General features: G+C 39.8%; 2 protein-coding genes and 1 long non-coding RNA gene across 5 annotated transcripts; 2 read left to right on the top strand and 1 right to left on the bottom strand.

Annotated features, from left to right (window-relative positions):
• Positions 1–936: 936 nt before the first annotated feature.
• LOC122642581 (internal alternative NAD(P)H-ubiquinone oxidoreductase A2, mitochondrial-like) lies at positions 937–8474 on the top strand. Of its 2 annotated transcripts, XM_043836095.1 has the most exons (9): positions 939–1447; positions 1944–2157; positions 2277–2437; positions 2619–2684; positions 6901–7064; positions 7209–7323; positions 7829–8008; positions 8103–8269; positions 8437–8474. In XM_043836095.1, exons 1-8 carry the CDS (start codon positions 989–991, stop codon positions 8253–8255), a joined length of 1512 nt encoding a protein of 503 aa, XP_043692030.1. In that variant the 5' UTR covers positions 939–988; the 3' UTR covers positions 8256–8269; positions 8437–8474. The 2 variants fall into 2 exon arrangements, with proteins under 2 accessions (XP_043692037.1, XP_043692030.1); XM_043836102.1 differs by lacking the exons at positions 8103–8269; positions 8437–8474 and having other exon boundaries at positions 937–1447; positions 7815–8003.
• LOC122642596 lies at positions 2778–4380 on the top strand. 2 transcript variants are annotated; one of them, XR_006330068.1, is made up of 3 exons: positions 2778–2990; positions 3618–3718; positions 3961–4380. It is a non-coding gene; the product is annotated as an uncharacterized LOC122642596 (long non-coding RNA). The 2 variants fall into 2 exon arrangements; XR_006330067.1 differs by having other exon boundaries at positions 3920–4380.
• A 5671-nt stretch (positions 8475–14145) lies between the features above and the next one.
• LOC122662982 lies at positions 14146–15914 on the bottom strand (the record flags this gene model as incomplete). Its single annotated transcript, XM_043858711.1, has 2 exons — positions 14146–14553; positions 15681–15914. Coding segments are annotated over 2 exons (591 nt in total), but the record flags the coding sequence as incomplete, so codon positions are not given.
• Positions 15915–18017: the final 2103 nt, after the last annotated feature.

Genomic DNA, 18017 nt, shown 5'->3' with positions numbered 1-18017 from the left:
TAGATAACATAAGGTTGAGATTTTTAAGTGTCACATCAGCAGACAAAACATTTAATGTTGTTCCCTGAACTTTTGTAAGTTTACCACCTCGAGTTAAACAAATAAGATTGGGATGAGATTTTGAAGTGCTACATCAGTACTTTCCCACCCCAATTCTCCGACCCCACCTAAGTCCCCATCAAACAATCGGTGCCTAAGATTGATAGTTGTGAGAGATAGTGATCCCCGCAACGTGTAATCACTTCAGTGATTGTTGAAGGTTTAATTCACCTACAAAAGAATTAGGTTTTAAGTAGTGAGTCTTAGAAAACTACTTGGTTAGGTATGACCCTTAAAACACCATGGGTTAGTTGTGAACCCACGAAACATTGCAAGAATTATTGGGTTGCAGACTTGCAGTGCCGTGCTAATTAGCGTGAATGAGTTGAAATTGGCGTTTCACTCAGGGATTGATCTAGCAAGGTGGAAAACTTCATTATTTGGTAACATAACGGATTTCTATTTTATAAAAGTACTACTTAAAAACAGAAACAGAAAAAATTAATTCTAATTGAGAAACACTCTCGCGAAGCAGAAACATTATCATACAAGCCCGTGGAGCGCAGAACTGAAGATGAAACGGACCCGAAAAGATCTGTACAGTTCGTGTCCTGTCCGCGCCAGGGGCTTACCGCCTGGTTTCTCTCTTCCGCTAAGTTTGGAAGAGGCAGCACCAGCGGCGAAGGGCTCGGGTTGCCAAGTGCTGCGGGACCTGCTGGGCACGTTTTGCTCTCCAACAAAGCAATCCCCATGTTGCACACCGAGTCATCCGATTTTCTCCCGAGTCGTGACAAGTAAGTTCCAGAGGGTCCCAAGAAAATCGTCTTTGCTTGCAGCTTACTCGGTTCTTCTTCTTCTTCTCTTGCTTGAGAAATCATGAATCCCATGTAAATTGCAAGAAATAGAAAGAAAGAAATAATAAAATAAAATTCTGAGAGACCCAACGAACATGGCCTGGTTCAGAAGCTTCTTTCATGTCTCCTCCACTAAGTCTTCTTCAATTAAGCACAGATACTTGAACCCATCTTCTCCTCCTTTCCTCTTCACATCTTTGTTGCAACACTTCAGCACTGAATCAACAATTCAAACTCCATCTCCCAATGATCATCATTACTCTGGTCTCGGGCCGACTAAGCCCGGTGAGAAGCCGAGGATGGTGGTTTTGGGTTCAGGGTGGGCTGGTTGCAGGCTCATGAAAGGTATAGACACCAGTATCTACGATATAGTCTGCGTATCACCTCGGAATCATATGGTTTTCACTCCTCTGTTAGCTTCCACCTGTGTTGGTACGCTTGAGTTTCGATCTGTAGCCGAACCTGTCGGAAGGATTCAACCTGCCATTTCTCGGGAACCTGGTTGTTTCTTCTTTCTTGCTCATTGCAAGGAACTTGATGCCGATAACCATGTGGTTCGTTAGCCTTTACTTCCCTTTTTTTTCTCTGTGGTTTTGGTTTGTTGGTTTTCACGTCTTGGCCAAGTATCTGTTGGAAACACAGGGTATGTAAATTTATTTTATTTTATTTATTTATTTGTGAAACAGGGTATATAAATTCAACTGTTACTGTTTACGAAATTTTTTTGAAAACATTTATACTATTCCCTTTCCTTTTTCCTAGTTCTGTATTGGGATTTAGGAGCAAGGAATGTCTGCTTCATTCAGTTCAATTGGTTTGTTTTTCTATCTAGTGAAAAGCTTCAGGAACAACTTACCCAGTTGGGGTGGTGGATTGATGTGATTTTGGACTCTGTCATCTAATAAATCTTGTTCCCTTTTCTTGAAATAATTCTAGTTTTATCCTATTGATCTTTTGTAATGAGAATCTGTCATGGAAATCCATATTCACTGAATTGAGATAAATTTGAACTGGAGGCTTATAAGCTATTTTTATTTGATGGCATTAAAGGTGCACTGTGAGACTGTAACGGATGGAGAGAATACTATGAAGCCTGGGAACTTTAGCATTTCATACGATAAGTTAGTTATTGCAGCAGGAGCTGAGGCTTCGACTTTTGGAATCCATGGAGTGAAGGAACATGCTGTTTTTCTTCGCGAAGTTCATGATGCTCAGGAGATCCGTAGGAAGCTACTCCTGAACCTAATGTTGTCTGATGTGCCTGGTGCGCTTTCCTAAGGATTTGCAGTATTAACACAATACCACACTTGACTACTCACCATGAACTGTCTTGGTATGCATCTGATGAAAAACTCCTACTTAGTAACACTGGTTTTGATGCAGGAATCTCAGAGGAAGAAAAAAGTAGACTGTTACACTGTGTTGTCATAGGAGGTGGTCCAACTGGGGTTGAGTTTAGTGGAGAACTTAGTGATTTTATCATCAAAGATGTTCATCAAAGATATGCCCATGTGAAAGATTACATACATGTAACCCTGATTGAGGTTTGTGAATGTGTGATCAACAATCAAAATATCATCATTGAATTATCTTCTTTGATTGGGCAAAAACCTTTTTTGGTTAAATAAATTAAAAAAAATGCACTAATGACTACACTGTGGAATTGTCAAGGGCTAGGTTCAGGTAAATTTGTAGCTGTCAAAATAAAATTTTTTCCTTGTACAGGCTAATGAGATATTATCATCCTTTGATGATCGCCTCAGGCAGTATGCCACTAAGCAATTGACTAAGGTATGTTCATTTACTTCAGAATACAAAGAATTAGCAGCTATTTTACATAAATTATATTGTTGATACTGATCCCTTGCTGAACCCCTTTTTTACCACCAAAAAAAAAAAAAAAAAACTTTTTCGGTAAACACTATTTCTCATGCCTTTTGTTTTATGAATAATAGTTGTATCTCAAGCTAAAGTTGTTCTCCATAGGAAGAGTTTTGATTGAGAAACCCGAAAATTAGAGGAAGACAAGGTCATGGACAGTCATATAGATGGTCTACTGGAGGGTTTATTAAGATAGATCAGAGCTTTAGGATGAAGGTAATGCAAAAGTCGACCTCGAACCAGGGAAACCAGCGGGAGATCGATTGCAGCAGGATCAATACAATAAAAGAATAAAAAATTAAATAACTATAACTCTTTTATTTCTATTTTCTGTTTACATATGAAGGAGAACTTAAAAGGATAAGAAAAAAGAAGAAGAAAGGGATATAAAAGGGGGGAATAGGATCAGCTATCTCAGCCCATAATCCTCTTATCTAGGGCTTCTCACCCATGGTATCTCACCGTTGCTGCATATCACAGCTTCAGCAGTAGCTCTTTTTACTTCAATCTCTGTCTCTTTTATGTTCAGCCACATACATGTATTTATAATAAAACAACCCAATCCTAATCTAAGTAAGAAACTAATTAATAAAACCTATAAAATAGAAGGTAGACTCTAACTAGGATTTCTAACAGAATTAGGATTCTCAATTAGGATAACAACTCAAATAGGAAACTAAATAAGTGTCTAATAATAATAATAGCACCAAAAAGCAACTCCCCTAAGCCAGCAGTCCATATCAGCCCCCCAATCACTGTTCACATAAACAGTGTCACGTGAACAGTAACTTTCTTTCTTTTTTTTTGGGGGGGGGTCTTCTTCATGCTTCGAGACATCAGGAGGTTTTAATTAGAGAAATTAGATTTTGGAAACGTGAGAGAAGTCAGGATTGGAAGTATAGTTTGAATTTTCAGCAGAACCAGCAATCAGATTTAAGACAATGGTAGAAAAAGAAATAAAAAAAAAGGGCGTACCCAGTGCACGAGGCTCCCACCACTTCAGGTTTTGGGGAGGGTTATAATGTACACAGCTTTACCCTTGCTTTCGCAGAGAGGCTGTTTCCAGACTCGAACCCAAGACCACTTGGTCACAATGGAGCAACCTTACTGTTTCACCAAGGCCTGCCCTCTAATGATAGAAAAAGAAATAATGAAAAAAATAATCCAATTAATTTACCTTGACTAGGAAAATATATTTATTTATTTATTAATGGGCTAAACTGATTATACAACAAAGAACACAACATATGGCCTGCATGAAGCAGACATGCATTCCAGCACAAAGTCTGGAAATATATAATGATGACTCTCAGCCCATCTATTGTAAACTGCGGTCCTTAGCCACTAAGGCTGTGGCTAATCTTGATACACTGCTTTTGGCCAAAGAGTCAGCTAAGTCTCTGGCTAATCTTGACCTCCAATGGCATGAGCAGTTCAACACAGAATCCGATGTCCTAACCTCAAGTAATGAGCCAATATTCATAGGGCCTTGCTCACCAAATTTATCCAATTAATGGACAATTGAGAGTTCCCTCCATCTCAAGCATTGGGAATTAATTACCCTCGCAGTATTGAGTCCTCCAGTGATGGGGAGTACCTCACTCAAATCTGACCCTCGCAGTATTGAGTCCTCTGGTGATGGGGAGCTCCTCATTCGAATCTGAAAGCCAACACCATGGGCCCCAAGGGCCAATAACACAGACTTTGACCTGCCAGACAGCCCTGGGTTGCTCATAGAGCAGCTGCAAGAGCTTAGATTAAACACTGTGTGGACGTGTAGGAAGGGGATGCCAGATACTGCATGAGAATGTGCAAAAATGATGTGGCAAAAGTTTAAATCAACCTGTCTGTTGATATGCCCTAAAAATGATTTGTCACTGAAGCCCAGTTAGCCTCTGTGATGGTGATCATCCCTGTAATCCTGTTCAAAGGTTTATGGGAGCCTTAGAGGATTGTCATGTTTCCATCCTCCAGTATAGTCCCCTGAATTGGTCCAAACAAGTTCCCCAGTGAGAACTTCCCCCTTTTAGTGGAGGTGGAAAAGGTCAAACTCCTCATGAACATACTAAATTCAACCTAGCTGTCGATGTATAAAAAATTGCACCATGTAGCATGACAATAACCCAGTTCTTTAGATTCAAACCAGCAGCAACCAAGAGAGTTAATTCCAAAATGTCTGAAACACAATGAGGTATAAATACCCTCCTTTGTCCGGCTTCCTCTACCTCTTTTTGCAGTTCAAAATTGGAAGAATCATGTTGGAAATGCCAACAAAGTAACTAACACAAACATAAAGACTTTATCACATGACTTGTAGTAGACCTAAACACTACTAAGAAAACCTTCCAACTCAGACTTAAATCTGAACTTCCAAAAATACTCGACCAAAATGATGAAGTGATACAAGCAGGATTCAACAATTGTTCTCATCATGTATGAAGCTGCCGTGTATACTATGATTCTATTTAATCTGGTTTTGTACAGGACCAACAATTTCTTCCATGTGGGTCCCCAGCTGACGCTTGACCATGTTGGCTACGGAAACTTGACAGATTTGTCCCTCTTGAATTGTTACGTTTATGGTCATCTGGTCTTTAATTGACCTGAATTCTCACTGTCCGATCTTTGTGTTGTGAGTAACACTCTTCTTAAAATTTTGGATTTCCCACAAGTTTGGAGTAGTCTTCCGTAGGAGGACTACTAATTTGCATGTTCTTGTAAAAGAAGGAATTTGAAAGGGGGGAGGATTTTGGAGGTTACAATGTGCTTTATTTGATCGGTAAAGTCCTTTGCACCAACAGGAGGCAGGCTCCTCCTGTTTTAAGAGTTTGTTGGAGGAATAAATTTATTGAGAAGGGAGGAAAAGAAGAGATTTTTTCTGTGATAACTGACAAGATAATGGATTCTCTTCCAGTAAGGTAGCAGGGTTGGTTTTTCACTCTTTGGGTGGGAGAACATAGATCTTGTTTTTTGTGTGTTTGTTTGTGGTTACCTTTTTTCCCCTTGCCTTTGGCTACTCATCAATCTATCTGCATTGGCTAGGTACCTTCTCCATTTCTGCTTGTCAGTTTCTTATATAATTCTGTTCCATGAGAATTAATTATTTGTGAAGCAGTAACCAGTCTATTTATTTACCATTAATATACTATCAATGTGTAATGTACATAGGCAAACATAACAAGTATAGTTTCTTTACCATTAATGTACTGTAAATATGTCCTCAGAACTATAAGAGCTAGGTCTTTTAATCCTTTTGATGTTTATGCGTGCACTTGCTTTTGTTTATATGTTTTCCCTATAAATTTCAACTGTTGAAAGGGCTAGTTCACTTGGTTCAATTCTATTTGTTCTTCATGCATTGAGCATGAAGATAATGATAGAATGTCGAAGCAAACTTTTCCACACTCCACAAATTAAGACTGAAAAAAATTTCTAATTTGTGTGTCTATGAACTTCTTTCCTGATGAAAAGTAGTGACTGATCAAACACTCTTCTTGTTCTTAGCTTTAGCCCAATCTTCAAGGCAATTTTTTCTTGTTTTTCTTCTTTGGTTCTTGGTTTGAATTTGTTGAATCATAAGGAGATTCTGCTGTCCTTTTCAGTGATTAGCTGCTCACATTTGCTCCTAGATTGGGGAAATTCTATGAAATCTTGCTGATTTTACTCTGATTGAGGCTTTTGAGATCTGTTGATTCAGATATAAGTGCATGAAGGTAGAGTTTTGAAGTTTCTGTTGGCAGATATGTTCATTGGAGTTGGATTCAGAGCATTGCAGGAAGCTCAGTGCATTGACCTGACATGTTTGATGAGGATCATATGATGCTCTTTCAAGTTTTTAGTGTAAATTGTTGAATTTTATGATTTATCCCACCATGCTGATTAAGATATCCACTCTAGTTCCATCTTTATTATTATTCCTTTTCTTTATGTGTTCATGGTGTGTTGGCTTTGCTTCCATTACATTTAGCATTTCATGGTCCAACACTTGAAGACTGAACTTCTCTGTAACTTCTAGAGCAGATTCTTTCCCAAAGTTGCACACATAATTTGTGTGATATCAGTCATATCATGGTTAGTTTCCATTTACTTTACAAGGCTTCATGACTTTGCATTTTCATATTTTCAGTCGGGTGTACGTCTCGTCCATGGAATTGTAAAAGATGTTCAGCTGCAGAAGGTTATTCTTAACGATGGAACAGAGGTTCCATATGGGTTGTTGGTGTGGTCTACAGGTGTTGGTCCCTCTCCTCTCACAAGATCTCTGCAACTTCCAAAATCTTCTGGTGGAAGGTGCAGTTATGACTCTCTAGAGCAGGGCTTATCATTAGAATAATTATCTTCTTAATATTGACTTCCTGAAAGTTTCATTCCACAGAAGCTGTATGCAATTGTATGCAGAGAGTTCATCTCTAATTATTTCATCAATGTTAACAGGATTGGTGTGGATGAATGGTTGCGCGTTCCTTCTGTGCAGGATGTGTTCGCAATTGGTGATTGTTGCGGTTTTCTTGAAAGCACTGGCAAACCAGTACTTCCAGCTCTAGCTCAGGTCAGTAGTGGAAATTAAGATCTTTCAGGTTTTCTCTCTCATGTTGCTGAGATAGTTTATTGCATAGAAAATGATACTAGGGTGAATTTAATTTGTGAATTGGTAAATGTTAGGCATTCCAAGCATAAACGGTAGGTAGTGTTAATCATTCCCAGCCAAGGGTCAGGTGGCTTCTCTAGGGCTTAAAAGAATGCCCTGACTATACTAAATTTCATGATCACCATTTTGTTAGCTACGGATGTTTGAGGAGACATGAAATCAACTGCTCTGAATAATCTGGTACCTATGGAGACTCTGAGTGCCTAATATTATTCTTAGTACAGAAACAGAACCCTTCATAGAAATGTTTGAGGGACATGAAAGCCAATTTGCACTGTCAAATTCTACCTTTCTTACATTCTAACCTGGATTCTTTGTTCTAGTTGTGAGACATAAAATTAAATTCCACGGATAATAAGTTTTGGACGAGCATTTACTGTTGTTCCTAATGGGATGCCCGAACCAGGTTGCAGAGCGGCAGGGAAAATATATTGGGAGCCTATTGAACAAGATTGGTAAAGCTGGTGGAGGGCATGCGAACAGTGCATGGGAAATTGAATTGGAGGCCCCATTTGTTTATAAACACTTGGGAAGCATGGCGACTGTAGGGAGTTTCAAGGCTCTTGTGGACCTCAGACAAAGCAAGGTTGGTTTCTTGTCATGATAAGTATCTGTTGCTCTGTTATTATTGATTGGGATTGGGTTTGGGTTTGCTGACCTATACAAATTTTCTTTATCAGGAGGCAAAAGGGTTGTCTCTGACAGGATTTGTTAGTTGGTTTATTTGGCGGTCAGCATATTTAACACGGGTGATAAGCTGGAGAAACAGATTCTATGTTGCAGTCAATTGGGCCACTACATTTGTGTTTGGCCGTGATATAAGCCGTATCTGAAAACAAAATTAGAGGTACCACATAATTATGCATGGCTTACAATCATGTCTGCTTTTCAGTTATGTAAATGTTAAGAAAAAATATTTAAAACACATTTTGTTGAATAGATTTGCCATCCCCCCACCCCCACCCCCCAGTGATAGATAGGAAACTTATTTAGCTTTATTATTATTGCAAACAGGATTGTTGGCTCATTTTCTGCAGATGGTAGGAACCATGAACACTGGGGAAATAGACTCAATGTGGCTCTCTCTCTCTCTCTCTCTCACACACACACACACACACACACACACACACACAAACAAACACATTGGATGAGGTCTTCAAGTTCAGATATGTATATGACATTATGACTTTGATACAAATTCCTTTAGAACTTGAAATAGAACATGACAGCACATACTTTGTGACAAATATTTTATTTTACTCTCCATGAATTTGGTGTGTAATATGTGATCTTTGTCATTCTCTCTGTTTGAAGACAGTAGAGAGCTTATGTATCATTGGTGCTTTCATTTTCAATTTGAAGTTTTCAGGTATTTGAATAAAGAAGTCCATAAATAGGTACAGTTTTCACCTTTGGCTCTTTTTGTTTCAATGTAGAGGAGGGGTGGAAGTGTAAATTTTTTCATTCCAGAGTATATTTTTCGTCGAAAAAGAAAAGAATGCGATATAAAGTTTTAAAGAACCTATTATTTAATTATGCCCAGAGACTGTCTTCTCCTCCTGATCTTCTGGTTATTTTACGTCAAAAAGAAAAGTGCTTTGGATCTTAGTGGCAAGAATAGAGTATGCAGGTTGTGGCTTTGTACGTTATAAACTTGGATATGTATGCATTAATTTTAGCTTGGGTTGAGGTCCAAGTTCTACCACACAAAAAAAGAGAGGTCCAAGTGGATATTATTACTAAGTTTGTCCTGTTAAAGAAAGTGACACTCTTTGTTTCTTTCATTTTATTACATCCAAGTGCTTATTTTTTGTAAATTTATTATGAACTGGATCAGGTTCTCGTAGTTCTTATACAAGAATCATTCCCGTACGCACAACTCGCACAGATGGAATACACTCACTCTCTTGGCTGGTCCGCATTCATTTCTCACACCTAATCCTCGCAAAATCTTCATATTTTGGTATCCTCAAGAAAAGGTGATCAACATTTCTTAGGTCACCTTTCTAGGTTGGTTGGAAACTGTCCAATAGCCACATGCCAATTTGCCAAAAAAATCCATTATGTAAAACTTTTTTTATGTATGCAAAATGGGAGAGAGAATGACACCTAGTTACGCAGCATATGTTGTTTTTGTATCTTGACACAGGAGCATGTGAAATGACCATCACACCCCCTTAGAACCCTGGAAATGATCAAGGGTATAGTTGTTATTTTGCTTGCCCCTGTGTCAGGATGCAGGGCGGCATGTTTGGCACAAACGGGTGGAAAGGCATATTGGTTAGGGTTGCAACAGGGTCCAGTTGGGTCGGGCTTTTTAAAACCCTAGCCCAACCTTGAGTTCTCTTAGCTTGGCCCAGACCCGCCCTGACCCTGACCCTGACCCTGACCCTGACGGGCCAAGCCCAGCCCAAGCCCGCCCTGATTGGCCTTGATTGGGTCGGGTGGCCTTGACCCTGGCCCTGACCCTGACCCTGACCCTGACCCTGATCCTGATCCTGATAGACTATATGCTTTCATTGTATAGAGTGCAAACAGACTATATCTATAAGCCATGACCACACATGCTTTCACACAAGCAGGAAGTACTCTCTCATTTTATGATATAAAGTTATAAAATTTACATTATCAAATAACAACATGCATTACTTGTTAACTAGTATAGAAAAACAAATTTAATGAAAGTAAACCAAACTCCAACTGCTAATACTTTTATGACTATAACTATAACAATCAAATAATGAAAATTTCCAACCAAAAATGTTGTTGCTGTCAAATGAATGACCAACGTAATAGCAAATACTAACAATGACACTTGCTCCAACTGCAAATTTTATCTCACTATTCATGACAAAGCTAATTAATATCAAACCTATTTGTCAACAGTTAATAAGTTATCTAGTTTTCACATTAAAAAAGTTCCATCAATGTAATATTTCCAACAATAAACAAACATTTCAAGATAGATCACATAAAAAAGATGCCAAATTTTGACTCAACAATTCTTCAAATGGGAAAGGCTAAAGAGTACTCTCTTGAATGTGGAGATTTGCTTCTGTTTTATTTGGCTTTTTTTTTTGCACAAAATATTTTGCATCATGTTGGAATAATTGTCTCCATTTAAGAATTAATTAATTTGGTTTTTGCTTTGCATTTGTACTTAAGAGGTTAAATTTTTTCTTATGTCCCCTTCATACCTCTAATACCTCTCAGTCACTCATTCTCTCAGCCTTTTATTTGTTCAATGAATTTACACATTAATCCTTCCCAATCCTGATTATAGATTATATAATATATATAATGTACTTAAAAGTCTAATTTATGAACCCTTGTTAGTTGTTATTTGTTACATTAATAATTTCTTATATAATATAATATCATATATCATTATACATAATCAGATTCAAAATCAGGGTCTAGATCAGGGTCGAGATCAGGGCAAAGATCAGGGCCAAGATCAGGGTCAAAATCAGGGTCAAGTTCAGGGCCAAGTTCAGGGCCAAAATTAGGGCCAAAATCAGGGTAAAAAATCAGGGCCGTAAATCAGGGCCAAAATTAGGGTCAGGCTGAGCCCGAGGTCTCAACCCGGACCCGACCCAACCCTGACTCAGGGCCAGGCATTTCTGACCCTAACCCGCCCTCAGGGCTAGAAATCTTTAGCCCAGGCCCTGTTCGGGCTCAGGGCTGGTTCGGGCCAACAGGGCCAAACTTGCACCCCTAAATTATTGGTCACGAAGGAAAGCTGTCATGACTCATGATAGCAGGACATAAATGAAATCAGATTTTTCAACTTTCTCTCTCTTTCTCATCCGCCACTGCATCCTCCTCAACCCACCACCATTGGCACTCATCCGTCCTTGAGCTCTGACGTATCTTGTCCTCTTTATATCTTTCTCTCCCCCTATGTGCTTTGTTGTCACCGGAGTCTCGCTATTCATATCTACCCCTTCTCTTTTTGGTGAGCTATTTTCACAACAAAAAGAGAAAATCAGGTTGTGAAAGTTTTCAGTTTGCTTCACTGAGGGGAGAGAATTGTCGTTACTCAGCTCAAACCCACCGGGAAAGTGAGAATCTACCAAATCGTTTCCTTTGCTAGTAGGATTCATGTCCAAAAATTACCTATTTCGGTTTGTGTGTTTTCTTTGAAAGATAAAAACAGGAACAAAGGGTTTTTTTGTTTTTTTTTTTTTCGATTGAAGAGAAATTTATTCAAAAAAATATCTTATACAAGCCAAGGCATCAGCTTCACAGAGCTGATCTAACTAAGAAATGGAATGAGACTAACTGTCCTACATGGAATGGACAGGCCCTTCTTGGCAAGGGAGTAAGCAACATCATTAGCCACCCTTGGAATATGGGTGAAAGAATAATATATAGGAAAGAGTTTGAATCGCTTCTATATTGGTCAATTCAACAATAATAAGGCGAAAGAAACACTCTGATGAGATTGTCCAATGAGTGCCCAATGAGACATCCAACGATTGGGTTGCCTAGCACAGCCTGTTAGAATTTTAGTTCTAATAAAATTCTATATGGACATAATTAAATCCCTAAACCAGGCTAATTAGGGTTTTGGTCTAATAAAGTGGGGTCATTAAGTTATATTAGGAGTCTAATGTGGACTGGCTTAGTGTGGGCCAGATAGATTCCTATTGGGACTGTGATGAGTCAGACCCTATAGGGATTACTATATAAGGAGAGCCTAGGTCCCCCCTCTACCCATCACAACTTATTATTCTCAATTGCTATTGAGGAGTGCATTCTTGAAAGAGAGGGAGATATTCAGTGTTCGTCGTCCCTGCGCATTCGGTATTCTCATCAGGCCAGTTACTTTGGGAATAGAGGGGAACCACCTAGATCTTTGTTCTTTATTTTTCGCTGCAATCATCATCACTATGGATGCGAAACAAGGTCAGTGGTTCTATCCCTATTTTCTATTATTTATTAGATTGTGTTCTTGAACGCCCTATGGAGATCCTGGCTTTTGGGATTTTGTCCCTATTCGGATCGATTTATTCCAACACAGCCTAGTCAGTGCGCCCAAGCAGCCAAGCAGTTAGATCCAATGAGGATCTGAATCCCCGAGATAGGACTCAAAATACAAGATCTTATAGACTCTGCCTCTCCAATGAGAATTGGAGAGAACTTCGTTGGTTCAGATACTGCCAGAAGTTGACTACTATAAATCTATAATAGTCGGTGAGAGATGGGTCTATTATTAATTTGGGAATACAAAACCTTTTTCTGTTTTTTGAATCTGAAGAACCATAAGAAATCATTGTTCACTGTTGGATCAAAAATTTAGGGAAACATAGAAAGTTTGGGCGCAGTATCTGAACCAAATTTAGAAATCATTGAAGGTGTTGGAGGTTGATGGCATCTCTCTCTCTCTCTGGTTTAAAAGAAATCTGTTTTACCCTCTTCCGGTTGATTACCTTGACTCAGCATCGCAACGAGGAAGATGAGTGATTTTTTTGTGGGCAAGAGATCCATGTCTGGTTGTGTGACCCCTACATCAGTGCAAGGCCAATGAGAGAGAGCACACAAAGGAAACCCCCTGTTGTTGTCCTGAAATGGTTGAATCTAAATATATGCGTTGGCCAATAATGGCAGACTCAGGAACACCACCATTAGAACCCAATGACATGTTGCCACGTGGATGTGTGCTCTGTGGAATAATGTCTGAATATTTGGTGCAATTCTGGTCACTGGCAGCCAAGCCTAGCGGCGATTGTATCCTAGCAAAACCCATAGCTTTGGTGGAAGAGTGTGTCGTGTAGATTCATGAATTCTCAAGGAGTAAAAACATGGTGCACTCCAAGCTTCTTTGATTAGGAACCATTTCATGAAGGGAAGGCCCATACTTCGGTGGGTGAATGGAAGGAGATGACTTGACGTCTTCTTGTACCCTAGAATGCATTTTAATCGGAATGGAAGTAAGCAACAGTTTACTTCATTCTCTGGATATCATTCCTTGCACCCACATCACCTTACTAGGCAGACCTATTATTAGAGCAAGGCTGAAAGCAAGTTTGAGAGATAGTAATTCACTAAGAACGCCATGAAATTGTATATTCCAATGTATTTGAAACCCCAAACTATGTCATCACTCGTTTCCATCTTAGAAACCTCCACTTTGTCTTGAACATTCCATGCCGAAACTAATACTGCAGCACCTTCCGCAAATTTGTCCCCTACCACAACCTCGTCTTCATCTTCATCTTCATTTTCATCATTATCATCTTCATCGTCTTCGACTTCGTTTGAATTATACTACCCATGATCATGGTGATTTACTTACAAGGACGAGAAAAACAAACACAAGGGAAAAAAAACTAAAATTGTTTCAGGTTTGAGTCACATGCACTCATATGTCTACAGGATCCAATTACCAAGCAATATTCTTTTTCCCTAATAAATTTCGTATAGATTAATTTCCAAAAGGAAACCCCATTAAATGCACCAAATTTGTGGGCAACTGGTAAGCTATCATTCTATACTGCCCAATTGGTAAGCGATCATTCTATGCTGCCCAATCATATCAAATATCATTGCTTACCCCAAAAAAAATAAATAAATAAATTCAAATATCATTCTCTTTAGGGGAAGTAATGTGACAATATGTAACAGGGTTCTTTAGATCGATTCTGGTCAAACGATACCATTGCCAACTCAAAAAATGAAAACAGAATTTTTTTTTTTTAATTTGATCAGAGTCTAGATGAAGTTTGAAATTTGGATTCATGAAATACAAAGCAAAGCTACACAAATATTCTAGATGCGGTATCTGTCGAGAGGGTCCATGAACAGCAGCCTCTCGTGATAAGCTCTCCAAGCGTAACCCTCGAAAGAAAACAACTGGAACGCCGCCCTCTCCTCTCCTTTCTTATCACCCACACCGCTTTGCACCTCCTCTTTTTCACCACCACCACCGGCAGTAGTACTGGTACTGTTAATGTCATCCTCGTCATCACCACCCACTTTCACTGCCAAAGGAAGTAGTGGAGAGAGAGTACTCTCAAGAGGGAGAGTCAGTAACAGTGATATTGAAATGCTACGCGACTTATCTTCTTCCTCTAAGCCTGCCACCGCAGTTCCTCTCACCTTCTTCAATTTCCCATTGCTCCATACCTTCTCGTGTTCATTCATCATCAAACACACACACAGATTGTTATGTGCGCAGATCTTGGTAGAAAGACAATAGAGACAATAAAATATAAAAAAATAAGAGAAAAGATAAGAGAGAAAAAGAGATTTGGTTTTACAGAGGAAAGTTTTCGTACAAGTAGGAGGTCGCCATCCTCTCTCAAGATAAACTCAAAAATTAATTAAATTTTTTTTCACTATTCAAAATTCTTATAGATATATTTTTTTTTTATTTATTTGGGAACAAGAGGGGTATCCGACTAACTGACTAACTCTTATAGATATTATTATAATAAGTAAGTTTCATTGCCTTTTTATTATAATTCTATTGCTTAAAAGAAGAAATGGCCGATCCAAAAGAATGGTTCTTGACCCCTTTCCCCTCAACCTGGTCCCCCGCCCTAATCATTTAACAATTTAAGAAGTAGTTTCCCTCAGGAGATCAAATCGGCCGTGATCGATCTTGATTCTGGTCGATTCTTCATAGAATCATTAATCATTGAGTTTTGCAGATCTGAGGATCGATTCTAGCCTTGGTTTTTATGACCAATTCTGATCCAAATCGACATTCAGGTCGGTACTGAGTTTATAAAGTTCAAATGGGGCAAAACCCGAGGTCCAACCTGAATCGGTTTGTTTTAAGATAAATTTCTATTAGCCCGGCCAGAGCCAAGAGTCGTTTTAGCCCAAAGTCCCTAACACAACACCAAAACCAGGATCACTTGTGAACAGCCAATATGATAATAAATGGATTGAATCTGGTGACAGGGGGCAAGGCCACAACCCATTACTGGGTTACTAGTAGAGTGATGGGCCCATTGGCCCACAAACCGTACCAGGAAAAACTGGATTGTTGGGGAGTGGGATGACGTGGCATATCGACAAAGAACTTTGTCGTTAATGGGGATATAGTTAGGGGTCCCACGTGGCGGCTTTCACGGCGAATTCGAGAAATGTCTCCCGACTACCCCAACCAATTTTAGGGGCCAAAAGTTTGAAGCCGATACTACCGGGTAAGCAAGCCATTTCGGGGCAAAAATTAAAAAACCCACTGAGTCAAACCGGGTGAGTCGCGTGACTGAAAGAAAGCTAAAGTTTGTGTGATTAATTACCTGAGCAATGTCTCCGACGGTGACGAGGACGGAATCAGCCTGCGGTGAAACGGAAACCCAACCGGAATCTGAAAGCAATGAATACTTCCTGCACCTGATCTGATAATGCAGGGCTACTATATACGGATAGAACCGACCATTAAAAACTGGTTTATTACTTGCAACACCTTCCGAAACCCACACCAACGAACTCCATGGACAAGAAGAGCCTTCATTCTCCTCCTCCTCCTGCAAACGCAAAGGATTCTCAAACCCTACGGCTGTTGAAAGCGTCTCTACGATCTCCAAACCAACTTTCTCCAGGGTCCGAGCGAACTCAGTCAGAGACGATAGGTTGAACTCGTTTGACTCGATGGGACAATGTGCGGACAAACAGAGTGACACATTTTTGCCATCTCCATCATCTTCGTCGTCTTCGTCGAAACCGAGAGGCCAGTTTCTAGGGAAAAAGTATTGTTTTTTGTCTCTGGGCAGGTCGAATAGGGAGAGCGATTCGAGCTCGGCCGAGAGAGCGAGTTGAGAGGGGATGGGGTGGTTGGTGAGTTGGAAGAAACCGAGTTGGGAAGAAGAGGAGAGGAGGTCATTCGGGAGGTTGGGTTTGTTTTGTGGAGAGAGGGAGATTAGAGGTGGAGAGGTGGTGGGAGGGGAGAGGCGAGGAGGGAGAGAGAGTGTCGGAGGGAGGCGATGCAGTAGTCTGGAGAGGGCGTCTGCGGCGCTCGGAGTGGAGACGCAGTCGTTGGATTGCGTCGATGGCGTCGGAGGCGGAGCTATGATGGATCCGTACGAGGCTGGGTGCTGATGATGATGCTCTTTAGCAGAGGACGCCATGTTTATTCGAACCAAAGAGGAGAGGTGAGGCTGAGATTGTTGTTGTTTGTCACTGTTTGGAGGGAAGAGAAAGAAAGAGGAATGCTTTATAGTTAGTTCAACTATATAATAGTAAGGGATATCTTCCAAAGCTGGCACATTTGATAGGTCCCACTACGGAAGAATCCAACGGATCCAAATAAATTGACAGAAGATCTCTGTCTCAGTACTATTTGTACGGTTGCTGAACTGTCCAGTTAAATTTTCTCAATAATTGTGATGAAATCAAGAAAAAAAGAAGGCTATGCAGAGCAGCTTTTGTGTGGGCCACGTTCCTTGGGTCCCGAAGCACACGGGGAATGATCAGAATTTCTTATTAAGACATCTCAGTTGCAGACCTAGCATCCATCGGATTTTCATCCTCTGCTGGGTGGACGGTTGGATTTTAAGTGTGGTGCAATGCTTTGTGCCTAGTGCACCGCATTGTTTTTTGGGTCAAAACAGCTGCTTCATTAAGAAAAATGTCGGATTACCCCCAACGAGGAAGAGAAACGAGGAAGACAAATAGGGATGGGAAATACGTCAGACAGTCCTATCCGAAACAGATTAGGTCCTCCTGATCAAACTATATGCTACATCATGGCATCACATTTGAGAGGATGAATTTCTCATTCAATAAAAAATCATGAAATATTTAATCGTTATTCTATTTTATTTATTAAAATGGGTAAGAGAACATTAACTGGTCATGGTCATGTAACGCTGTATCATTAAGGGTCAATAAAAAATATTTTAGTTCATTGGTGGCTAAATGGTAATTTCACGCAGTTCAATGTCCAAATCCAATGAGAACGTGCAGGACATCAACATGGATGAGGATTCAGCCATTTTTTTACTTTTTATTTAATAGGTTTTTTTTTTGCCCTTCTTAACTCATGAGTGGTGGGCAAGGGTTAACACAATGGACTCGAGAATCGAATCTGTCAATGCCAATTTTGATCCAAATTGAGAATTGGTGAAATTCAATTGGAACGGTCACAACCAACTCCAATCCAAATTGATCGATTCACCAATTTAATTCCTAATACACTTAGTCGAAGGACTTGGATCCTCTCTAACGCGCATCCAACGGCTGGAGGCACGGACACACACCCCAAATACATCCAGCCATTAGATGCACGCTGGAAAGGATCTATTTCACCACTCAAATGGGTTTAGACACAGAAAATATGGAAGTCATCGAGACATACCAGTTGAGAATCGTGAGGAGGCTATCCTTGGTGAAATGTCGTATACCCTTCGTTCCGCCAGGATGAAAATAACGTTCTCAAAAATATTTTCTCTCTATGATTCAGCATCAACCACCTTATCTGCTAGTCACTCAAAATAGCTGAGGCATTCTTGAATAACATGATATGCCCAAATCACAAGAAAATGGAATGTAGCACTACAAAACTCAAATTGAAGAAGATAAAACTGCAGAATAAGGACCAAGGAGAAAGCTTTTTTGTTCCTCAAGCTCATCTTTGC

This window comes from Telopea speciosissima, chromosome 1 (genome assembly GCF_018873765.1).
Source record: "Telopea speciosissima isolate NSW1024214 ecotype Mountain lineage chromosome 1, Tspe_v1, whole genome shotgun sequence".
Classification (NCBI taxonomy): domain Eukaryota; kingdom Viridiplantae; phylum Streptophyta; class Magnoliopsida; order Proteales; family Proteaceae; genus Telopea; species Telopea speciosissima.
This window is presented reverse-complemented; position numbering and strand designations above follow the sequence as displayed.

What these genes read in the sequence shown, in the direction of transcription:
- LOC122642581 (XM_043836095.1), top strand. Translation starts at nt 989, where the DNA reads ATGGCCTGGTTCAGAAGCTTCTTTCATGTCTCCTCCACTAAGTCTTCT. An exon ending in AATGTTGTCTGATGTGCCTG is followed by an intron (nt 2,158 to 2,276) that starts GTGCGCTTTCCT and finishes GTTTTGATGCAG; the next exon opens with GAATCTCAGAGGAAGAAAAA. An exon ending in TGGACCTCAGACAAAGCAAG is followed by an intron (nt 8,009 to 8,102) that starts GTTGGTTTCTTG and finishes TTTCTTTATCAG; the next exon opens with GAGGCAAAAGGGTTGTCTCT.